At 38.9% G+C, this 26,582-nt stretch overlaps 1 protein-coding gene across 1 annotated transcript; it reads right to left on the reverse strand.

Moving 5' to 3' along the window:
* Window positions 1-12,314: 12,314 nt before the first annotated feature.
* ggctb (gamma-glutamylcyclotransferase b) lies at window positions 12,315-26,352 on the reverse strand. The gene is made up of 4 exons (XM_046044779.1): window positions 26,228-26,352; window positions 25,994-26,139; window positions 25,736-25,868; window positions 12,315-12,626 (listed from the first exon to the last, which is right to left on the reverse strand). The coding sequence occupies exons 1-4, from the start codon at window positions 26,336-26,338 to the stop codon at window positions 12,462-12,464; spliced, it is 555 nt and encodes a 184-aa protein (XP_045900735.1). The 5' UTR covers window positions 26,339-26,352; the 3' UTR covers window positions 12,315-12,461.
* Window positions 26,353-26,582: the final 230 nt, after the last annotated feature.

Raw genomic sequence — 26,582 nt, forward strand, 5'->3', positions numbered from 1 at the left:
TGCTACGGTAGCATTTATCAACGTAGCTTTAATGAGGGATAACACCTGAGCAGATATGCTGTTAATTACTTTGGAAAACTAAGGCCGAGATATTTTAACTCTCCTTCGTTGGACAAACTCCTCATATGTAGCCAGGTCCCCTGTGTCACTAAACAGTTCAGAAATAAACACCTTGGTCAAACCAGTCCTTGAAAAATATGGTCTTATTTTTATATAGCCTACAACATGTTGTTTGTTCCACAAAATAAATGTGTGTGGGGAAAAGTTGTGCATGAAAGCAATCTTCCAAGTGTTCCGGGCTTGTTTATGGAAGTTGGCAAGTTTAACAGGAAGTTTACCCGAAAAAAAGTTACAGGAAAGCAAAAACCTTAAACCACCACACTGATCAAACATAAAATTGGGAATAAAAAAACAAGGACAATTATTATGAATTAAACAATGTCTCAACCAATTAATCTTAAAGATACTATTAATAGTATCAAAATCTAGCACATTAAGGCCTCCTTCTGAATACTCCCTAATCAAAGTTTTCCTTTTACTCTGTTTTATTTTTTCAAATGAATTTAAATAAGAGAGAGTCGATGGCTGCACACGTTTTCTTATCAACATATAATGATAATGCTGGATACACCGATATAGAAAAACCATCGGCTTTAGAAAGCAAAACTCGGCCCACAATAGAAAGATCCCTTTACAGTTAAAAATAGATTTAGATCGTTCAATTTGTGGTAAAAAGTTAAGTGAGATCCAATCCTATTTACTTATAGTGATACCCAAATATTTAACAACTTTTTTAACCCTTATCCCATCTACTGAGAGGATATTGGAATCATGTACAGTCATTATTTCACACTTATCCTCATTAATTGTGAGACCAGATACAAGCGAAAATAATTTTAAAGCATTTATAATAACTGGTACCTGAAGTCCATTTTGGAGGAACAAACAGGTATCATCAGCCAGCTGACTAATAAGTAAAGTATTGTCACCTAGCTTTATACCCTGTACATTCACCCAATGAACAATATACAAATTAAGAAGTTCAGCAGTCATTAAAAATTAAAAAGGTGAAATAGGACACCCTTGTCTGATCCCACAGTTGACCTTAAAATGGGGGGAAGTGCCATGTGCTAAGGACACACAACTATTAATGTTGGTATAAAATGTATGTATGATATTTCTAAAGTTTTTCTTAAACCCAAATTATTTTAAAGCCTCACTAATAAAGTTCAATTCAATTCAATTTTATTTATATAGCGCCAAATCACAACAACAGTTATCTCACAGCGCTTTTCATAAAAGAGCAGGTCTAGACCGTACTCTATGATGCTATTTACAGAAGCCCAAGGGATGCTAAAGCTAAAGGGATGCTCAACCGTATCAAAGCTTTGTAAAAGTCCAAAAACAAGATCAGTGACTCGCCATCAAATAACTCTGGGTAATCTAAAATATCTAGAACCAGACAGATATTATTGGAAATGTGCCGGCCCTTCATAAAGCCTGACTGCGTTGGAGAGATAATCTCCTCTAACACAATTTTAACCTTTTAGCATACAGTGCAGCAAGTAGTTTATAATCTGAATTAAGTAATGTTATCGGACGCCAATTAGATAGAGAAGATCTTTGTGTTGTTTAGGAATTAGGGATATCAAACCTTGCTTCATGGAAACAGTTAACTCATTATGTTTGACACATTCTTCTAAGGCTTCCACTAACATGTGTTTAATATCCTCCTAAAAGGTTACATAGAATTCATAAGGAAGTCCATCTGGCCCGGGACTTTGTTTAATGGCATTAATAATCTGTAATTCTTGCAATGAGATTGGACCTTCACAAAGCTCACAGTTTTCTTCGGACATTTTTGGGATAAAAGGGCTTACTTTGTCATGACATGACAAACCGTCAAAGATGATGTATATAGCTTTTGATAAAAAATTGCAATAAATGAGGAGGTCTTCTCATTTGTAGAAAGACAGCTATCAATATATAAAGTAGAAAGTTTTTTTTGCCTCACCACATCTTTTTTCCAGATTAAAAAAGAAGGAAGAATTTCTTTCCCCATGCTCCAACCATCTGGCACGAGATCTTATGAAACCTCCCTTTGCTTTTGGCTGGAAAAAAGATCTAACTTTTCTCTTAATGAGTGTAATCTCTCTTTATCCTCATTGCTTGGAGAAGGAATATTCAGAATATCATTCAACTTTTTCATATCGTCTAAGCCTTATTTTGATCTTTTGAGTGCTGCTTCCCAAATTGAATAGAGAAAGTTTGACATTCAAATTTAAATAATTCCCATTTTAACCTGGAAATTAACAGAAATGTGCCTGATGCCTGAGCAATAATCAGATTGTCTTAAGAAGGAAGAGTGTAATTTCCAGTATCCAGGATTATGTCGAGGATAAGATTTTAAATTTGAGAGAGAAACATCGATCCCTGCATGGTCTGTGAGAGGGGCAGCAGTGATATTACAAGCTTGAACCAGGGAAGCCAAATTGTCAGATATGAGCCACAAATCTAAACGAGATTTCTGTGATAAATCTGCCTTAAACCAAGTAAAGAGGTTTGTATCATGAGGGTGTAAAATTCTCAAAGCATCTAATAAGAATAATTTGTTACAGAAATTATATATAACAGGGTTAAAATGATCTGGAGGTCCTCTAGAGGGGTACCTGTCCATATATAAATTTGGGGCCTCATTAAAGTCACCACCAACAATGACAGATGCTAAAGGGAAATTGTTTCTCTGCTGCAAGAGTTTATCAGATAAAGTTTGAAGAAAAGCAAGGTTACACTTTCTTACGTTGAAACCATAAACATTAATCACAATAAATATATTATCCCCGGAAGTAAGTACAGCCAAAGACCACCTGCCAGAATCTGATACCTGATCTGATAATCTGAGAAAAAATAGCCCTCCCTCCCCAATGATTACGCCAGAAAACTTCATCTTTTGAAGATGAATGAGTTTCTTGTAAAAAATAGACATCCTTATTCTGAAATAAGAATAAAGCTTTTCTTTTAGTTAAGTCTCTTACTCCCCCTACATTTAGAGAAAAACAAGAAAAATTAAGATTAGACATGAACACACATAAAAAATCAAAAACGAAACACAAATGTGAGTAATACTACTCAGACAGTAGTTTTAGATTTGAATTAGGTTGAGAGAAATGTGCAAGACCTAAATTCAAAAGCCCAACCTTTACGCTAAGTGAACATTAAAGAACTGGCCCAAAATTGGCAGATTACAGATGTAACTAATGAAGAATATCCATAGATTCACCTTTTCATCAGTAAAGATGGTGGTGTATGTGTAAATAAAGGTAGGTAGTAATGTAAACAATAGGAGATGTAAATACATCAGATATAAAGACCTGAGGATATCCCTCTATGAAATGGAAAAAAAAATCCCTAAATCATCTTCTTTTCCATATAAGAATAATACCAGAGGGAAGTGAACATATTTTGCTCATTAAACAGCTTACATTGTTTGCCATTACAGGTGCTTCTGCTCAGACCCTGGAGATCTTCAAGTGCCAATGTCTAGAATACACATCCATCTCATTCACTTTATCCAGCCCAGCAACTTATTTTCATCCATCAAAGTATTCATTTGGAGCTCCAGGGGGTCCACTCTTGATAAAAGCTCTCTAGCCGTTTTCGACTAGAGAGTGCTTGAATATTCTCTGTGTTACAGCGGCGCCATCTTGGCCAGCCTCCTGTCAGTGCCCATATTTGACTGTACTTGGCTAGATGCGGACTTTGAATTGGAAGAGCACTTTGGCTGCAACTGATGATGTTTCACAAGAACACAAGTACAGACAAGAACGCAGATTGAGAAACAGCCACAGTTTTGCTTAGTTGCTTCTGGAACAAACCATATTTGGAAGTTCAACTTCCGTCAAGTCTGCGGGCTGCGGCTGGATATAGGCTACTTGGTCGGAATTGGGATATTTCCAAGTTGAAATATCCGACTTCCGACCTCAAAGTAGAGTAGGCTTAAGACTTTCCTCTTTGATAAAGCTTATAGTTAGGGCTGGCTCAGGTGAGTCCTGAACCATCCCTTAGTTATGCTGCTATAGGCCTAGACTGCCATGGGAGTTCCCATGATGCACTGAGCTCCTCTCTCCTCTACTTTCTCTCCCTCTGTATGCAACCTCATCCCATTATTGCATGTTACTAACACAACTTCTCCCCTTTCCGGTAGTCTTGTGCTTTCTTGTCCCTCTCCTCTCTCCTCCTATCACTTCCTGCAGGTGTTTCTGGCTCTGGAGCTGTGGAGTCTGGATCTGTGGTTGCGGGTCACCTGCTGCCCCCGTGTTCCTGCTCGACACCCTCTGCTACAACTATTGTTACTAGTCCTATTGTTATTATTGTAATTATAATCATTAACATTACGACTGTTATCGATTGAACACTTTAGTCTATAGCAACATCACCTTTACTGTCTGTACCTCTGTGTGTATATTGTGTAGGCTGCCTCCCTCCCCTCTCTCTCTCCTTCCATCCCTCTCTCTTTCTCTCTGTTCCTCTCTTGCCCTCTCTCTCTCTCTCTCCCTCTCTCCCTCTCTCTCCTTCACCCCCAACCGGTCGAGGCAGATGGCCGCCCACCCTGAGCCATGGTTCTGCTCGAGGTTTTTGCCTCTGTCTCCTAGTGCTGCTCTTGGTGGGAACTGTTGGGCTTCTGTAAATAGCATCATAGAGTACGGTCTAGACCTGCTCTTTTATGAAAAGCGCTGTGAGATAACTGTTGTTGTGATTTGGCGCTATATAAATAAAATAGAATTTAAATGAATGTGTTTCGTTGTGCGTTATTTTCTGGGAAACCTAACAATACATTCTTCCAAAGCAAAGCAAAACGTTCAGAGATATTTTCTGAAATAAAATCACATAATTTTTTCCAGAAACTTTTCACAATAGGACAATGCCAAAACAGATGTACAGTTTCTGGACATCCACCACATAAACTACAATTTACTTCAATATCTTTCCTAAATCTGTACTTAATATAGATTTTAGCTGGATAGAATTTATGTATTAATTTAAAGGAAATGTCTTTGATTTTATTGGTGATTAAGTATTGATTAGGTAGAAGCCATGCCTTCTTACATACTATATCATCTACAAATCAATTCCAGTATGAAATCACATATGGTACTTTACTATTGTCTCTTTGGAACAAAGCTCTTATAGCTCTGTTATTACAAGGAATGACTGGAAAAACAAATGTTACCTATGGAAGTGTCGGAAGGAAATAACAAGGGCAAATTCCGACCTCAAAGCGTTTCAGGTTCATGGTGGTGCATGACGCCAAATGTAAACAATAAACTTGGCTAACCTTGACAAACTGAAGTTCTTTGGCAAGTTTTTGCACAGGTTAACCCTCAGCAGTGCACTTGCTGTTAATGGTCATTTTATTAAAAACAAGTGATAAATATATGTTACTATATCCTTCTAGCTACACCAGTTGGTAGCCTAATCCTCTAAAGTCAGCAAAAGTTAGGTTATATTTCCAAATGTTTTCACATTTTTAACATTTTCCTGAATAACTTTTAGGTAGAGAAGATGACTTTCAGAGATTGTTTACTGTAACCTGCTAACTAATAACATTGACAAAATTTTTCTACATCCATTTACATGCAGAAAAAGTTTTATAATTTGATGTATGTATTATTTATTATTATTTAATATTTTATTTTGCCTTTTACTTGATGTTTTACCTATAACAGTGTGTGCTTCCATGGGAGCTGCCATTGTTGTGTGATGTTGTTTGGCTGCTACTCATGAAGTCGAGGTACATATTTTTGCTGCGTTCCATTTGACATGGAATTCAAAGTGGAGTTCACGAGCGGGAAAACCGACTTCAAGTGGCGTTAGGTAGTGTTTTTCTAGTTGGAGGTCGGAAATTTCCCACTTCCGAGTTGCCTGGAAGGCAGCATAAGGCCTGGACTATACCAAGGGCCTTCCCGAAACAGCTTGCTATAGTGGTGATTCTTTTTTTTCAGGAAACTCATGCATATGCAGCAGGTGAATCTGGAAAACTCAATGGTGCAGCGAAATTTGGTTTTCCAATGGCAGTAATTGATCAGCAGGTGTCGCTGTTTTAAAGGACAAATTTAAAGATCAGGTACTTCACTGTGAAAAAGACATGTATGGGAGATGGTAAATATGAATGACAATTTATTTTGGTTTATATTTATGCTAGCAACAGTATACTTAGTAATGTAGCATTTTTCCAAGATACTGAATCCAAAATTTGCAACCTCTACTCAAAATATCCCTCAGCTAAAGTAATATGGGGATGGGATTTTAATACGGTGTTTGATGAAAATATGGAGAAAAAGAAACTCACAGCAAATTATGTATACATGGTCTAATAAAAACTATTCCTTACAGTCATGGATTGACTTTTGGCTTGTCTCTGACGATCTGTCTAACTTGATTGTAGATGTCCTAATAGAAACAGCTATTTTAACTGATCATAAAGGGATTTTTATTCAACTTGACCTAAAAGACTGTTACCATCATAAATATGCTGCAGGTTAATGGAAACTTAACAGAGCTTTACTAGATAAAAATTTTTAAATTAAAATAAAAATGACACTATTGAAAAGATTTGGAATCAAACATGTGCCGCAGGTACCTACGGATAACTCTGGGAATTAAATTTGAAATCCGAGCACCTGCTATGAACTGCCGGCAAACTACTTGCCCAAAAAAAAAGATCAGGAAACTAAATTATCAAGACAATTTTAGATTTGTAAATGAGGAAAAATGGAAACTTCACCAGTGAAGAAGTGCTGAGTATAAATTTATTACAGGGTAAATTAGAAACAAAATAGGGGCACCGTCATTAGATCCAGATGTAAATGGATTGAACAAGGTGAGAAAGACAAAATACTTTTTGGGATTAGAATAAAGACATGCCGAATTCGCTACAATAAATAAGTTGTTGATTTACGTAGTAGAAACTAAATAGCCTCAAAAGATATTATGATTTGACGTTAATGATGGTCTAACAGGAGAAAACATTTTAATCAAAACTTGTCCCTTTCTTACTTGCTGTATTCCAAGAATCTCTCCAAAAGGGTAAGCTCCCTGCTACATTAAAACAAGGATTAATTACATTAATTCCCAAACCAAAAAAAGATTAAAACATTTGTTTAAAACTGGATATGATAGATTATGAAAGACTTAAAGGCAGGGTAGGTAAGTTTGAGAAACTAGCAAGAAACTGCTGGATCTTGAAAGTATCCAACAGAGAAACTCCCACCCCCTCCCTTCTGGGCTCCTTCCAAAGCCACGCCCCCAAAACACGTGAACGCGCGTTGCCGACTCTGCTGGAAGACGAGGACAGTGTGACGAGCGGAGAGCACCAGGGGTAAGAAAACATCTAACTTTATCATTATGAAAATAAACAACTAACCCGGCAGTTAGTACTCAGTCACTATCATACTAGCATGTTAACATTGGATAGGTTTAAAAAGACTGACTTTGATTCAGCAACGAGCTGGCTAGCTAACTGTTAGCAACAGGTAGCTGTGCTAACAGCTGCGGTAACATTGGGCAAAGCTAAAAACAGGCTGATACACATTTTCCCATTTCCATCAGTAACACTACATGAACGTGAATTTCGTGTTAAGTGCAATTTATACTTCTGCGTCAAATTGAAGGCGTAGTCTCTGCGTAGCCCCCTAACCTAGGCGTCGAGGCAACATGGACCGTAAGCTCTGTGATTGGTCGGCTGGGTAGTCTCACAATGCCTCTGAGCCGACAGGAAGTGCCTGTGCTTTGAAGTAACTTTTACTAGCGGTCAAAACGGTGGCTGTAACACGGTGGATCAATATATTTGACCGTCGCAACCCGAGCGAAATGACTCGTTTCACTAGCAGAATGTGATCCATTCGGTCGATAACATTTGAAAAGGCTACACCAGCCGCACGTTTACAATTTTACCCCATTCACGTTAGCGGAGGACTAAACCGGAAGTTAGCCTGCTCGGCCAGGAAAGGTCAACACAGTGGATGCTTTAGCGCTACTGCCGACTGGTAGAGAAAATACAAAGTATATTTTTCCAAGTTTTGGATAATATTTTCATTCTGTTTTAAATAAAACATTGAAAATGATAAATGCCTTTTCTTTACACTTGCAGCATAAACAATCAAACAACTACATTTATGTCTTACGTCTCAAATAATGACATCCAAATGTGGTATAATACTTGTTTATTATTATTATATACTACTAAAACTACAACCTATATCACAAATAGATAATTTTTAAACATCATTCAAAATAAGTATATACAGTACAGGAAGAGATAAGGTGTGTCTAAAGGTGTGTTGACTGATTATGAAGACAGTTTAGAATTTGCACGTAGCATCGTATTGCTGCTGTGGAGATGATTAAATATATCACAATCACCTCTCTGACATTTCAAAATCGACCATATTATGTTTTGTAGTACGTTTTGCTGTATCTAGCAACACAGTTGGGGCAGGGACACCTGACTGGACCCATGTTGACGGGGATCATCAGGTCTCCTGGTTCTGCTTCTTGGCAGCTCCTCAGTAGTAGACAACTACTAGGAGGAGGAGGAGGATGGCACTCTGGAGGTCTGCGATGTAACTGTAGTCCTTCTCCACCTTCAATGAGTACAAGCTTCACTTCCTGGACTCTTTGTTTGTACACTTTACTGTACCTGATAATACTGAAAGGAGGATCAGCTTAGTCAAAAGTTTGTAATACCTGACATTGTTCTCTTATACAGTAGTTAGCATTTCCACATAAAATGTAATCAAAACAATAAATCTGCACCATCTATCTGTATTCCTCATGCTGTTAAATGTTTTTTGACTCATCACTTATAAATGTATTGAGTAAAATGCAAACAGGGTACCCCCAGGATTCTCAAAGTTAAATTTAAGACCTTTTTAATACCACCTAGGATGAAATTTAATACCAACTTCACTGCCGTATAATGGAAAAATTATTTACCTTTCTAGTCTTTTTGACCACTCAAAGTGTTTTTACACTACATCTGCATTCACCAGTCATACACAGAACCTAAGTGCTCAAACGGAAACTAACATTCACACTGGCGGATGTTCTGCCAGTGGCAATTCGGGGTTAAGTATCTTGCCCAAGGACACTTCAACATACAACTAGGGTAGCCAGGGATTGAACCACCGACCTTCTGATTAACAGCCAACCAGCTCTACCTCCTGAGCCACAGCCTCCTCTGCTGTTTTATTGCCAATTAGTGATCAGCTGATTCTCATGAACATAAAACATTTTATTATAATACATTCATATTTAACACACTATAGCTTTTTGGCGTGAGGACATAAGGGTTCAGATTAGGGGTGTGACGATACTCTTAGCTCACATGCACCATTCACAATATTGGGTTCATGAGAACAAGACAAGACGACATTTTAACACCATTTTGATGAAATATTCAATGCTGAAATATATAAATAGGTGTCTGGGGGTCCCCTTGAAAATTCTGAGCACTAAAAAGATGTCATCTATGAGATAAAAGAGATTACCAGTCAAGAAATTAGGTTTCTTTTAGATATATTAATGTTTATTATATATATATAATGTGTATATTAATTATTATGTAAAACCAAATGTTTTTTGAATATTATTGTTACTTTTTCATTAATAAACAACTGACTACAGACAGCCACATGAAGAAATAAAGTGCTACATGATGTCTCATACTCCTGCAATACATTCATTTACATTTTGGGAGGGTTGTTTCATCAAGACCAACACACCAAAGTAAATGAAGAAATTCTCAAACACTATCACATCTAATGCATCCAGTATGACCACTGACAGATGACAGGACAACGTGAGCCTCACTGTTTCTGCACCGCAGTCCATTATAAACCACATAATACCACATAATACATGAAGTATTGGCTGGTGAGAATCAAGGCTCCTCTCGCTTTGCTTAATTAGATAAGCAATCTACAAATCTTACCAAAATGCCTTTTGAATTTTTTGAAATACAACAGAAACACAAAGTAGTACTGACAGCCATAATTTCAGCTTGTGGTAAAACAGTGCAACGTTTTTAATGGGCATTTAACATGTGAAAGTAAAAATTACACATTTGTGTGCACAGTGGGAAGGAATATCAATAAAGTTTTTTAATGCAAATTCAAATTCAAGTATTTATTATTGGTCACTTGATAGGCACACAGTCTTGTTATATATCACCATTAGCAGTAAAAAGAAATACATGTTTTCCACCAGGGCAGTAAAATATGAAGTTTAGCTGCTGATCTGAGCTTCCCTGCTGGTACCATTTCATTACCAATAATATTCATCAGCTGTTTGTCTCACGAAGGTTAGGATTTCTGTCCACATAACAAAGTAACGTAAAGTAGTATAACGTAAAGTTATAGCCTTCCATCTGGGAAAATCCAGAAAATCCATGATTTCTGCCGTCAGCTGTCAGTCCCGACTCCGTCTGGCTGTCGGCTCTCGTGCTAAATAACACGTGTGCTCCTTCAGTTGTCCAAATGTCGTCTTCTTGTTTATGGAATTTTATTGGCAGTTGGCACACAACGAAATGGTGCGTTCCTGCCACCTGTCCAAATGTCACTTCTCTTCTTACTTCTAATAAACCAGAAGACTACTCAGAGTCTCTCTCTATCACAACAACAGACTAGTGGTCATATTGTCAGAGCTGAATACACAGCTACAACAATAATAAACATAGGCCAACAATGTGTGACAGTGAACCACAAAAAAATAGGATTTGAACTGTGAACTTTATTAACTTATTAAATCAACACGTCCATAACTTATGAACTATAAAATAGGCTAAAACAAATGCTTTGATATGACTCGATTGGAAAAACTTTGGCAAAGGATTTTCCATGAACATCAGTGGACCAGAAGGCCTTGTGTGCAGTACTGGAGCATGTTAGGGCTACTTCCTTTTATAAATGTTTTCTAGTCAGAAGTACAGTACTCGTGCAGCACTGAGTAGCTGTTTTAAACTGCTACAGTAAAACTTGGAACAGAAAAAGCTCACTCCTAATGAGCTCCACAGAGCTCCTGTTCTTGCTGAGAAATTGCTAATGAGCTTGAGTAATTGTAAAGGGTGGTGTGAACACAGATTTTGGCTAAAATATTTGTCATTGTTTGCAGTAGTACTATCCAAACAATGAAATCACTCATAAATAATCTATCTACAAACATGTCTCAATTTAATTCAACACCAATTTTATGATTGGTCAGTAAATATATTTATGTATTTATTTTTTCAGTTTCTATTCAGCCTATTGTTAATTCTATAGTATTGAATGATGCAATTCTATAGATTGGTTAAGCATAACGCATAGTTGTTTATACTCTTCACGTATTTTATTTTGATAATTAAATGTGTATTAAATAGTCTATATCTCTCTCATATCTCTTAGTAAATTAATGCTGATGTGACTGTATAGCCTACCTCAACCTTAAAAGACAAATCATACCATATTGTAGGCATGTGCTTCATTTACATTGTTTCAATATTTCTTAACAAATACGCAGCATATGAAATCCAGAGTAATCAATGAGAAAATTAGTTTTATTAAGTCATTAAACTGCCTCGGCATGCTGTCACAAGTCTGACAGGCCGACGTGCACCACGCAGAACACTGCCCGACAAATTGTGACGTTTGGATTGATACTCTCTGATTGATTCTCCCTATCTCATCTCGTCTCGTCGTCGTGATGTTTAACATCATAGAGTATGGTTTAACATCATAGAGTATGATGTTAACATCATAGAGTATGGTCTAACATCATAGAGCGGCTTCTCTTTTATGAAAAGCGCTGTGAGATAACTGTTGTTGTGATTTGGCGCTATATAAATAAAATTGAATTGAATTGATTTTCATTGCTGTGACTCACTCGTTTCATTTAGGTAGTAACATTATGCCTGGTATTATTTTAGGCATAGGGTATCTATTTTAGGTAGATTGGTACTGTGAAGCACAAGTAACAAAGTATTCTGCACTTATACTGTAACTGCAGTACCTTTCCATATTGGGTGATGTGGGCTAATATGTCCTACTTGTAGTTAATGGGCACAAATGTTCAAATATGGCCCTTCAAGTAATATTTAGTTGTAGATGACACAAAGTGGTGTAACGAGCAAGAAATAAGCATTGCATACTGTATCACAATCATAAAAAACATAAAGGCACAATTGTGAAAATAACCTGTTTCATTATTCCTTTTGGTGATATGTATTCAGTCAACATCAAAATGCAACTGTTCATTTTCATCTGTACAGGTAATTCCATTTAGACCACAGACCCATCAGTGCTGTATTCTAAGTTAGCCATGAAACAGTTAGCTAAGGTTAACTTATTTAGCTACCATATTGGATTTAATACTGTGTTACAAGGACTTTCCTACAATAAAAAGTGGACCTGGATTCTGCTGGGTTATCAAGCATCAGAACGGTGGTTGGCCCTCTCTTTGGCTCTTCTTCTGGCTCGCTGCAGTTCAGCCATCATGGGTAGAGGACCCTCATACATGTTGGTCTGGATTGATCTCAGCTTCTCCTGATAGTCCTTTGGCAAGCCGTTCTGCTCTGCTCCCATCACAATCACCTGCAGCAGTTGAAGCTGAATATATTGACTGTACTTACACTACAGATTTCAGCAAAAACAAGGATCAGTTCAAGTTGGGACAGGCTGCTCGTATCCCCCCTCAATGTTGAAAGCATTGCTTTGGCCCAGTCTGATGCGTTTGCTGCAGCTGACCGGCTGGTTGCCGCGGTCACGGATAATAAAGTAAAACATTATAAAAACTCCTGGTTGTCTCCTACAGATGAGGACGATGTTAAGCCGCGGTTCCACCAGAGGAACTATACCTGGGAAGGGAACCTTAAGAGGAACTCACTGCGTTTCCACTGCAGGGAACAGGGTCTAAATTTACTTTATTTCACTGGTACTTTGGGGGGGAGGGGCTTGCCTTGCGGTGAATTTCTGAATGGTCAAGTAGAGGCTACTGGCTTTAAATCGAGCATGTCAGCTGTTTTTCTACGACTGCTCCTCTCTTTTCCACTGTTGTTTGCAAACCAATAAATCACAATCAACAGTCAAATAGCACACACGAGATTGTACGTCGGCATTAAATTTATTGCTCGGAAACAGCAGCCAAAGTGCAGCGGTGTGTTTACAGCTAACAGCTGATGGAGTTACGCTAAATACTGGGTCCAGAGTTGTTATTTAAAGTTTTCATCGGTCAGGAGGTTTCTACAAGGAGTCAGTCTCCTCCTCTCCAAAACAAGCAGACCTGCTGATTAAAGCAGGTAATAAAGCTCGTTAAAAATCATGTTCCTCCGACGCTCAGGCCGTCACATATGTGATTGCTGCAGCTGATCTGCAGCTCTTGTCGGCTGGAAATGATTTAATGACCTTCCAAACTGATTTGACGTTTGTGTTTCTTTCCTTGTGCTGGACTTGATGGCTTTATCCAGTTTATTATATTTGCAATAAACTTTAACATGTGTCTCTTCATTATACTCCCACACAAAAAAGCTGTTTTATAATGGTCAAGCATAGCCTCCATTTTTTCATTATATTCTAATCAAATCTGATGTTTATTTATAAATTTTGTATAATTTGCGTATAAGCCTACAGCCTACGTCAGCTGCTTAATTTGCCTAATCTTTGCAGGTCTTTAGACCGTGGTGGAAACACACACAACAGTGGGCTGAAGGAACCTTTTAGTTCCTTGAAAAGAGATCCGGGGACAAAAAAGTTCCGGGTACTTTTGGTGGAATTGAGGCTTTAGTGGATATCCTGTCAACTAGTAAACTCTCAAATTTACAGATTTCTTTTTACAGTTCTCAGTGGGACAGATTGAACAAAATTCCAAATTTACAAATGTAACTTGACCCACAAATTGACAGGAAGTGATCGGCAAATGTGCAAAAACTGTTAATAACACTTTGTATGTGAAATTAAAATTTGTGCACATTTTGCGCATTTTCAAATCACCCTGCATTTTTGTGGATATGATTTTACACAACACAAATGTAAAAATACATATTTGTGGATAGTAATAATACTAGTGCATCATAATACACATTTGTGGATTGTCTTCTTTGGGTAACAAATATTAAAGTCAAATAAAAAATGCCATAATTATGTCCTCATCACTTCTTGAACCATTTGTTAAAAATGCCCTGAAAAATAGCTTATAGATGAAACAAATGTGCATTGTCCTAAAAAAATTACTTAAGCCGAAAAAACAAGCTGCTGATTACTGCATTATAATCCATTATATTTTTATATTTATGAATTATCAACAGCCAACTGATTTTTGTTTTGTTTTGTTTTCCTCTATTTAAAAAAAAAAATTCACCATAAATTGGAGCAGAAAATGTGTCCAGAATGCAGGAATTTAAGTGTTTAATGTTCCAATTTTCGGAGGGAAGGACACTCAGACGCCGCGCTCATGTATTTCAGCATTTATTTTTTCAAAATAGTGTGAAAAACCTTCTTGTCTTGTTATCGTGCATCGTCACGTCTCATGACCCAACTGTATCATTACGCCCCTAATCTGAGCCCTTATGTCCCCACCTCTTTTCAACACAAAGTGATGCCCTTGTTATTACTTGTTTAAATGCGGTAAGAATGGTTCATTAGTGACTACTCTACTCACCACCACAGTTTAATGTAACTCAATTATTTGTCAACAGTTTTTTAAAAATGCATGAGAGAAAGGGACCAAGACTGGAAGGGGGTCCACACGGACTGCTTGAATATAGGGCCTAGAATTTTGAGCTACACTATGTCAGGATACAAAGATCACACTGAATTTGTAATTTCTCTATGCAGGCAGGGAACAATATAGTGGATTCTTGAATACACACTATAGAAGACAAAGCTCCAACCGCAAAGCCAAGCTGTCCTTCAATGCATACTGCTTTTCTCTTGTGCATGTTTGGAGCTCTAACATGTGCAAAAGAACAATCTGGTATTGTAGCCAACAAGCTGGCAGATCTGTAAAATATAGCATAGCAGAGGATGTGTGTCCTGAGTATTTTGACCAGTTGATCACATAGTCAGGTGACGAAGGGTGTAAGCACACTGATCCCTATTCCAGATGCTTCACAAAGAGAAATGGGTTGGAGTAAATAGGTGATGATGCCCCTGACCTGAATCATGATTGTATTCTTTTGTCTGCGTAATCAACCAAGCTTCATAATATAAAAACATGAATCATGATGAAAACATTTCTTGATTTTGTTGATAAAAAAACATAAAAAAGGTAGCATTATGGTTCTCTTAAACTGTAGTTACTGTTACATTTTTAAGAAACAAGGTCGCCTAGTTACCCACTAAATTTAAGACGTGATTTTTTGATGATGTTTTAAAAAAAAGAATATCAGCAGATATGTCTTAAGTTATACACTAACATAACTGTTAAATAATGATATCAACAATCCTGATGCTGCTACATTACTGTAGGATGCCAGTCAGAGTGTGAAATTAGTGCCATATATATTCTGGTGTAGGAGTGCTTCATCCTTACAATCAGACACAAAACACTGCTGCATGGTTACTGAACTCATTTAAACATGATCCACAATAACTGCATAATGTATCCAGAGAATCAGATAATACTCAGTCATTACCACCCACCAGCACTTGAATCAGATGCTTCTTGCAATGCCTTCTGGGACTGAAAGTTGCCCTTGTTCTTAAAGTTGTACACAGTTGCTTTTTGACACTTATGATTCAAACAGAGGTCCGTGCCCATCTTGATGATAATGCCAGCCATTCAACAAACACTGACTGTGCCACTCCGTTAATTATAGAAAAGGAAAATTCTAGTCATTTACACTCATTTGCCAGTTTATTAGGTACACCTAGCTGAAATTTATCCAGTCTAATTGTCCTGCAATAAATCATCCCTTCTCGGAAGTTCTAATGTTTGTTAAAAATGTTTTCGAAAAGTGTTGTTCATGATCATTTAGAAGGATTTTGTTTGCCGTGCTGTTTGGACTGTATTGTACTGGAAGGCGTTTATGTTATTTAGCCACTCCTCATATAATATTTAAATGGAATTATAGAAACTACTGTCAATATGCAATACAACCTGAGGCCAAAGGTGAGGATGCCAATGATGGTCGTTCAGACTTTGCCTCGGGTGGCTCTAATGACCATAGCGACTGTCGTTACAACATCCAGGAGCACTAACGAACCAATTCAATTCAATTCAATTCATTTCAGTTTTATTTAACAGTAATCTCACAGCGCTTTTCATAAAAGAGCAGGTCTAGACCATACTCTATGATGTTATTTACAGAAGCCCAACAGAACCAGTGGTATCGATCATCTTGGACAAGTCCAGTTGCCATTGATTTTAACATTCCTTGGATAACTATGACCTGGATGATTGAGAATCTTCACAGACAATACAACCAGGGCTATAACTAAGGTTAAGAAATTAGTGAGGTCCAGATTATTTTTATTTTTTTAATAGTGCTTATTTACGGTAATTCATACCAAAATTAAACTAAAACACAAACAGTTATACACTAGAGTCACACAAACTAATGAAGTATAAGGAAATACATACAAAGAAACCTGTTGGCAAAAACTACTTGTATCATTAAGTGATTTCATTGAAAAACTACATATAGCCCCTTTAAGAGAGACGCTGTGCACATTTACGCACAAGGCACAGCAGAATAACTTCCTATTAAAATCACCTGGCACACCTACAGGATCAGTCAGGTTCTAATGTTAATGTTTTAACACCACAAAACAAGTGGCTCCCAGCACAACACAGACTTCAACATAAACTCCATGTAAGGATACAAAACAACAATAAAGTTTTATATGCTGAAGCCCATAAGACAAAACGAGATTCAGATGATGTCGAGTGAAAACAGTCAACATCAGAAGGCTGTTACAGAGAGAGTCACGTTACCTCACCAGCTAACGTTGAGCAGTTGCTATTGTTATCCGGTGCAAAGTTGTAAAGCTTTCCATGTTACTATTATGTGTACCACCGGTATTTTGTCAAAGTGATGATTTAGCCCGAAGAAAGGATGTAACGGTAAAAAACAAATGTGGAGCGATTTGTTTACTAGCCTACCTGCCTGACCCACATAATATACAATAGGCTACTGCAACAAAACGGCAACAACAACACAGAGGAAAACCATAGAGTGTATATAAAAAGTGGACATAGACATCATGACGTCACCCGTTGGTTTGTGGACTGCCGTTCTGAATCCTCGAGTTTGAGTGATAGGGCGCTGTCATGTTGATTTTTTGCAACCAGTGGCACTGGACGTGACCATATTTGGACAAGACGGTGGAGCTAACGGCCGTGTGTGGAGCTAGCTAGCTTGCTTAGCTAGGTGCATCTGTAATTTATGTTAACTGTCCTTTTACCAAGGCTGACACTTTTGTCTACTGAACCACAGTCGAAAAACTAAATGTACTCACCAGAGAAAGTGAACAGCCAACTCTTAACCCCTTGACACCGATTGTCGTGAATTCGCATCACACCTCTTCCTTGCAGACTGCAAGCCAAGATAGCGCATGGATTCCCCAAATGCCTGTTGGTGCATATTCGATACATACCTAGGAACCTTTTGCAAGCCCTGGTTTCTCATTTATGCCTGTTGTCTCTAATTAGCATCATACCTACATCATACCTGAATTTATATCTTTTCTATGTTCTATAGATAAATTAATAATCTACACTTAATTAAACATCAGCTTGAAAGCAAATGAAAACACATCATTTTTAGTTTTTTTTTTATTGGAAAAAATTCAGGCGTCAAAGGGGCTAATAAATTTTTTCATGGTTAAATTTACACAGTACCGTGGGTACTAGTCACTCTAGCCTGATTGACAGGTCGCCAAGGTAACAACTTGTCAATTATAGATAATCCCACCCTGAAGCATACTCTGCTTTCTGGTTTATTTTCCTCTAAATGGGACCATAATTTACAAAATTAACATCATGTTGTATTGAAGAAGACTTGAAACTATCGATTGAGACCATAAACTCATTAGGAAAGTGTTTAGTGAGGTAATAAATCAGGTAGCATAATTTTACCATTATTTCTAATGGAGCCAGACTTCTTTTTTGCAACCAGAAGAGTCGCCTCCTGCTGGCCATTCAATAGAATGCAGGTTTAAGGGACTTGGCGTTCATCAGTTTGCTGACCGGAAGCTTCCCGCTTGAGGAAAACCCATCCACTAACGTTACAGTAAAGTTACTTACTGCGGTCTAAAGCTGATGATACACAGGGCAACTTTTTGAGCAATGTTGCTGGGCAATGTTGCTAGTGGCAAGTCCGACTATGTTTTGAACGAATAGGGGCGGTGCGGGGCGGGTGGCGGAGTGGTGGGGGAAGGGGATTACGGCGGTAATCTTTACTCATTACCATTTACGGCAACATTGCCCTGCACGATTGCTCTAAAAGTTGCTCCGTGTATCATCAGCTTTACTGTTAGAAAGTGTAGCAACAGTCTCATTTGTAATATTCAGTCCAGCTCACTAACCGTTTCATCCAATACTTGTAAGTTAGCTGTGCTCACACTGCTGAGCCTCCAGTGAAAGATACACAGATAGTAGTTAGTTACTGAAAAGCAGCAGGTGAGCTAACAGAGATGTAGCACGTCGGCTAAATGCAGTAAATGTAATGTTATCCTGTAAGGAGCATGGATTAGTTCAACCTGCAACTGATAGAAATATTACTGTAACATTGCAGTGGGAGTTTACCTGAGTTTCCAGCATGTTGTGTGAATCTGCGTCCGAGCACACACCTGGTTGCAATCTTAAAACCGCACCGCTAGTGCCTGCTGAAAACTACATATTACCCCTTCAATGAGGACACGTTTTCATTCCTTACAACAGCGTTAATCCATCTCTGAGTCTAATTCTTACATACCCCGATCAGTGTCCAGACTTGGACACTGATCAGGTGTCAGTTCATCAAGCTGAAATGAGGTTTGCGACAGTGTAATCAGTGTTATCAGTGGTTTTTATTCAAGTTGTTTTATTGATAGGATATAGCCTACATATAATTATGGAGGTCTGGACTTTGGTGACCTCATAGCTGGTTATGGCCATGAATACAACTCAACAGCACCACAAACTGCAGCATTTAAAATTATCATACAGTTGAATAAACACCTCAGTTTCAACAAAAACGTAACTTTTGATGGTAGGATTTATTGTAAGACTGTGGGATACAGCCCTCTCACTGACTTTTGTCCATGACAAGACCAGAACCAACAGTGAATGTATTCGACTAACAAGCATTGACTGTATCAAAAGCCTGATATATCTTCCTCTGTGAGCTCCACTGTTGTCCAAGAACTATTAAAAAGCTGTATAAAAGGAATTCAAAGCATGTACTGTATTATCATCATACCTTACCTGTTAGCATGCAGCAGAGTTGCTCACAAGTCTCTGAGCTAGAGTCAAAGTCAAGTCTCAAGTCTGCAGTGGTGGAAAAAGTACTAAATTTTCATACTTAAGTAAAAGTACAGATACCACACTCAAGTAAAACTAAAAGTCATCCAATATAAACCTACTAAAGTTTGTTTGGGACTTTGGCTATGTAAGAATTAGACTAGGAGGTAGAAACCAAAACTAAGTGAAACACTTGTTTGACACTATCTTTCTGCTCGGTCACAAACTGGCTGCAAAAACAGAGCTGTTGTAGGTACCAGATGTGGTCGGGTGGTCTGATCTGCTTGGGGTGCTGCTGGTAACATCACATAATGTGATTGGCTGTTGGTGTTTGATGACATGGCAGATTGTGATTGGTTGTATGTTGGAGTGTTTACGGACATAGTTTTTGCGGGTCCTCGGATCAACTATGGAGAACTTAGAGCCATTAAATAATCGCATTTAACAGCTCTGGGGAAGCTTACACAATGACTGACTACAGCCTGACCTTCAGCTGTGAAAGCCCTGAAAGCAGAAAGGCCATGATCGGTTAATTAACGTTACGACGCTAATGTTAGCTGCCGATCAAATTAAGCTAAAGTGTGTCTGTACATTGTTACCTTAGTGCAAATGTGAAATTAAAGCTGCAAGCAGCAATGGGCGGGCCCTCGCACATGTAGCGCGGCGAGGTGTGAGGCAGCTGCGTTACATATTCTGGAGCTCTGCCGGCGCGGCTATGAATTTCCCACATGCTTCGTACGCTGCACAAAGGTGTTAATCATCACTTTGTGTGTCCCCTTTGTGGCGCTACATAGCACTTGGTGCTATGACTATAACTGAATATTGCCATGTAGATGTGTTCAGGGCATGACTGTTATCAAGTATGTCAAGTTTCGTGCAGATGAGAACATGTACACTGAAGTTACAACAACTTCCTCTTTCATGGCAAATCATGGATTTTGGATGCCACGCCATGGGCATGCCGTTTCACGAAAACTCATCATTTGTACAACTTTTAATAATCTGTGGGATTCGACTAGACAGCGAAAATCTGGAGTCGGTCAGATTGATTCTCTAGGAGGAGTTTGTTAAAGTATGGAGTGTGTAAATCATCTAAAAATGACCATTAAATCCAAAATAGCCAACTTCCTGTTGGGTTTAGGCAATGGCTCCAAAAGGCTTTTTTGTACTTCTGGACATGACGTACCACAGAAATTTTGTACATGTCGGTGAAACTTTGTGAAACTCTGCTCTGTATGGGGCGCTAGAAAGCCATTTTGCTACGCCCATGAGCAAAACCCATAAAAGACTAAATTTTTCGCCGCACAGGAATTATGTGCAAAGATTGGTGAGTTTTCAAGTATGTTTAGGCCCCCAAAATTGAGGTTACTTTGCAGAAGAAAGAAAGAACGAAAGAAAATCCCGTCAGTTTCAATAGGGACCTCGCACGTTTCATGCTCGGGCCCTAATAAAAGCAAATATATTTATCAATAGTAACCCAAAGCAGATCTGATAAATGTGTAAATGGGGCACAATGTAGTTTGTCCGAGTCGCGCTGCCATAGTGTGATGTTACTGGCAGGCGCAGGACCCGGAGCAGATCTGACCAGCCGAGCACATCTGATACCTACACCAGTCTGCTGCGCAGTCACACATGACACCACAATGCTCTCACTACAATGCTCTCCCTTTAATAAGCCTAAATGGAAACCACTTCTAGAAAAATCTAGTACTGGTTTGAATGGACCCCTGCGCACTAACTCAGTCCTCATGAAGTCTGTTAAAACTGTGGCCGATCTGCTGGGTCATTTGGTGGAGCAGCAACTGTTCCATTAGGGTCTGAGCTGCTTGTTGCTGCTGGCTGTACATCTCTGGTTGTGCTTGTACTGACGGATGACCCCACATCTACTCTACTGACAAACTTAAGCATAGCCCCTGTAAATTATTGAGATTTTCTATATATTAATGTTATCAGCTCCATCAGGCCCATTCAAACAGGATCTTCCAGGTTTCCTTTAATACATTTTCAAATATAAAATACTATAAAATGACTTAGCTGAATATGTGATGCTTACTATTTAGTGAGATGTGCATCCATAATGGCCAGTCTGTCCCGCTGCGTATGCCGGTGTCGCATCAGCTGGGTAAAGTTGATTCACACCAAGTCGGCTTTATCAGTTTTACATTTGTTTTTCAGTGCTGCTCCACTCAGGTGCGCTGTATACTAATACTAATGTAACAAGGTCTTGTGCAGAATGTAATGAAGTAAAAGGCGATATTTGGCTTAGAAATGTAGCAAAGTGAAGGTAAAAAATAACTAAAAATACTCAAATAAAGTACAGATACGAAAAAAAACTACAGTAACAAAGTATTTGTACTTCGTTACTTTCCACCACTGCAAGTCTCTGAGCTAGAGTCCATAAGGAATACAAGGAATTCTGTACTGTATGTCGTTGGTGATAGCTAAAGCAAAAAGCAAGCTAACATTATATGGCCAAAGCTCAGCTAAACATGTTTACTAAACTAGCTAGTTTGTTTGGACTTATTGTATGAAGTTTTAAAGCTACAACTTATGATGAATGGGAAATATAACAGCAAGCTCATAAGACTTTTCTTGAAAATAAACATTGTTCATGAGTCCCGCACCTCGTCTTATGAGGACAAGTCTCAAGTCAAGTCTGTGTGCGACTTACTTACTAAAGTCGAGTCCCTAGCTCTAGCATACAGTATCTGCAACGATTACATGTCATGTTAATAACGGTATTTTGTTTTATAACATGAATATATAGCTTGAGTACAAACTAAGTAGCTACTGGCTAAAAAATAATATAATAATGGAAACCTAATAAGCCTGTAACCTGCCTATAGCAGACATTAACATGATCTTTCTCTCAGTTTAACATTAGCTAGCGGACTCACAATGTGAATGATTACATTACCCGACCATTTATTTTATAACCATGGCAAAGCCAGCATGCAAAAAAGTGTGGCAAGCAAACACTCATCTAAAATTAAAAATTTAAATTTAAAAACCTTCAGCAAATGCCAGTCTAATCAAGTTAACCTTCCTTAGCCACAAACTTAGTAGAAAACTAACATTACATAGCTGATGCTGAGCTAAACATGTTTGCTAACCCTCCAGGAGTGCGCACGCACATCCTACTCCAGTTTCCCTTTATAAATCACAATCAACTTGAAATGTTGCGTATATGAGTGAGCTCCTTGTCCGACCCTTTAAACGCCCATAGTTGCCTATAAATGGTCAGTGAGACGGCCCTCACTAATATCATTCATTCATTAACGTACTGACTACATGAAGATAAGGACGGCAAGTTCCGACAGAAACGCTACAAAACAAAACTCAGTGTGACACTGACGTTCCTTTTGGTGAAGCTGAAGTTTGTCATTTAGTTGGTAAAAGGGTAAAAGGCGCACATACACGGAACGCTTGTGCGCCGGAGGAAAGGGGGCCCCGGAGCTCCACCCCTTTATAACCGATCTGCGGGAAGGTGCATCCCTCCTGAGTGGTGACGGAGGTGGAGGGGGATACAAAAATGCAAGACGGGATAACCCAGGGACTAATTTGGATTTGAAACCAAATGCATTCCACTTGTGTTTACACATTTATTTAGTCTACACAAACAGTCCACTCACTTAACGAGGCTGCTGGTGAGTTAAAAGAAATATGACTTGCTTCATGTGACACAAGCAGTACACTTAAAGATTTAATTAATAAATAGTGTTATATTTTACCATACCATGTTTTTACAAGCAGCGCATCACACCCACACGCTGGCGCACAGCGTTTGGCTTTTTATAGATCACAGCCTTTGCGTGGAAGGTGGCATATGCCTGTTTCCAGCCCTGTTTTGTGCGTACGCACTGTTTATAAATGAGGTCCCAGGTGATTCACCTATCTCGGTGCGTTTTCATGTCCTTGTTAAAGTTTGATGTGGTCGATCCAGCATTCTTTATTTTGGTACAACAGATGTTATATTATATGATTCTTTTGTTGGGTTCTTATGTGAAGTTGTTATGGTGCTTTCAGACGAAAAGCAAAGCGAGCGTTCGGGGCGGTGAGTTCACATACAAAGTCAATTCAAAGACGAGTAGAGCCGCGATTTCCTGTCGGGCGGAGCGAAGCGACGCGAAGGGGGCAGTGCTGCCGACACGAAGGCTACGCGTGAGTTGAATATTTTCAACTCAAGCGAGAAATTTGCATGACACTGAGTCGCAATAGCCTATCAATGTTGAGATTGTCCGTACGTCACCAACAGCTTCAGAGCGTTGTGTGGAGAGGGCCAGGCAGAGCGGGCGATTGAAAATCTGCTGACCCACAGAGAGCTGCTAAACTTGGGCTAGAGGAGCAGGGAGCAGCACTCCAGCTTTTGGACAAATAAACACCCGAAGTCGGACTGGATTATGCTAGCAGCTTATTAACTACCCTGCTTGCTCGTCGGAGGAGCTCGGAGTAAACTGCTTTTATTAAATTAGCTTTTTACTTTAGTTTTTAGGATTGCAACTTTGATTTATCTTCACTGGAGCTTCTCATTCCGTCAGATTCCGTGCACATCCTGTTTCAGTGTTGTTAGCGTCGTTTGGCACTACTTCATATTTATATAAAAACCAGACAAAACTGGACATTTCCGGGTCGAAAATAAAGTGAGGAGGTTGAACTACCTGGTGAGTTCAGAAAACGTGTGTATGGAACTTTATTCCAGCTATCGCTGTACTTTACTGGGACCAAGTTAGCACAGCATAGCCCTGATCGATCCAAACTCCATTCAGAAAAGAAACATTTTAGAAGTTGTTGTCCTGCTGACAGACCTGACAAAGCATGAATTCATATGTTTAACAAATCTGTATCATATTGTAGTTATTTTGGCATCAGTTTGATCCGTTTATTGCTATTTAATCACAGCAAAATGCTATCGCGTTGTGTGTGAACACTCCAGGGATGTCCAGCGCTAAAACCCTCCCGAGGGAAGCGTTGCATGGATTAAATTCGCGTTTGGTCTGAATGCACAGTTAGAGCCAATGGTTACAACAAATGGCGCTGCAGCAGCAGGTGTGCTCGCCATGGTGTTATGCATTACCTATGTGCTGCACACCGGATGCGGCATGATGATAAGGGAGAGTGATATTCAGCTCGTCAGACATTTTCTTAATGTTAATTCGGCAAACTACATATTAAAAATAAAATAGAGTCCCAAATATTGAGTGAAGTCTTAAGTCTTCTAAGGAGTCAAGTCTGATTGTGTGTGACTTGAGTCCCCATCTCTGCCATTAACACACACATTTTATTTTATTTTGGATCAATCATGTGAGCACCAAATGTGGCTTAATCCTCCCTTGAAAATATATTACTTGTATACTTTTACTTCACTACTTTTTACTCTACTGCAGACATTTTCAAAGCTGAAGGAAGGCCTCCCCTGGGGGGCTCCACACTGTCTCAGAGCCTCAGTGAATGTAAGTGAAAATATATTCTTATAATTAATTATCACAAAGGACATCACAAAAAATAACCCAAATGTGTGTGATTTGGTTGAAGAGTAAGTTCAGAGATACAGTAGTGTTGAGGAAGTTTGGGGGGGAAACCTTGTTTCAGTTCAAGCCATGTTTCAGTCTATGAGTTCCACCTCTGAGATATTTCCCCTCTAAACTACAACTAAGTTTGTTGTCTTAGATTGAGGCCCAAGAGATAAAATGATCCATTATTTCACAAAAAAAGCAATGATTAGAGAAAAGTCCTAAAAATTATAACAGATTTGTATAGCAGAACTTTGTTTTTCTTAACAAAGGTCAGCCAACTGTATCTTAAATAGATAAGCTCTCCATTTCAACCAGTTACAGCAGTAAGCGCGGGTTGCCCGTTATTCGAAAGATTGGCGGTTCAATCTCCGGTTCCTCCACGCTACATCTTAAGGTGTCCTTCGGCAAGATACTGGTGGTTGTTCCACCAGTGTAATAAAGTGTGTGAATTTGTTAGTTTCTGTTTGAGCACTTAGGCTCAATGCTACAGTGACAGAAAGGTGCTATACAATTACAGAGCATTTACACAAAATAAAGTATCGTGAATGAGACATACATTGTTTATGGGATTTGTTGACAATAAAAATGGAGAATAACATATCCTGTAAAACCTATAGACTTACTTTACTTTACAATTAATTTCTAAGAGTTGAAGAATTAGTTTGACATTTGTAACTGGAATCACTCCTCAAGAATTAAATTTAAGTGCTTTGAGTCTAAAATCAAGGATGTAGTGAAAGCAGCCTTACCTGTAGGTATTGTGGTGATGGTGGGGCATACACGCAGCTGTTCATTATGTAGGTCCGACAGTTAAGCTCCTGGCCTTTTGTCTTGACTGATAACTCCACAGGACTGTACGCACCTAATATCACATTCTCTTGACTGAGAGTGTACACATATGCATGCACATAAAAACACAAACATGGTACATGTCATTTTTTCAGGAATACATTGAAGGAATTCCATGAGAAGCCATTAAAGACATTGGTAAAGAAAAACCATTTTACCTGTCTAGAGACTCCAGATCAGACATGTTCATCCTCCACACCACACCCCATACCTCGTCCCCAGGGCTGTGCTCTATGGTGGCCACACCTCCATGCCACCTGACACTGGCAAGGCCTTTATGGTTCCCAAACACCAATTTATAGTCCTGAAAAAGACAAAAAAAAGCAGTTACATAGTACATGTGCACAGATAATATGAGACAGAATGTTGGTGCACCTAATAACAGACCGTACTTTGAGCATTGCCACACAATGTACTGTTGCAGAGGGGTTTTTGAGCTGGAGTCGCTCCTTCAGCAGGTTGCTGCCATATGCAAAGTACAGGAAGGTGTGGTTATTCTCCATGCTGTCTCCACTTCCTGCCAGGAGAGAGATGAGGAAGATTATGAGCAGGCAACAATGACTGAGGTGGGGAGCCAAGCCGAGCCACAGCTGTTTTGAGGAGTAGAGGGCTGAGTTGATAGAGCATGAGTTGCAGAGTGACAGAAACGAAGCACTGGCCTTCCAGCACTCACACACCATTCTCATGCTAATCCCCTGCGCTGCCACTGAGCCCTATTCACACTCACAATACATGGTTTGACTCATG

This window comes from Micropterus dolomieu, linkage group LG03 (genome assembly GCF_021292245.1).
Source record: "Micropterus dolomieu isolate WLL.071019.BEF.003 ecotype Adirondacks linkage group LG03, ASM2129224v1, whole genome shotgun sequence".
Taxonomy (NCBI): Eukaryota; Metazoa; Chordata; class Actinopteri; order Centrarchiformes; family Centrarchidae; genus Micropterus; species Micropterus dolomieu.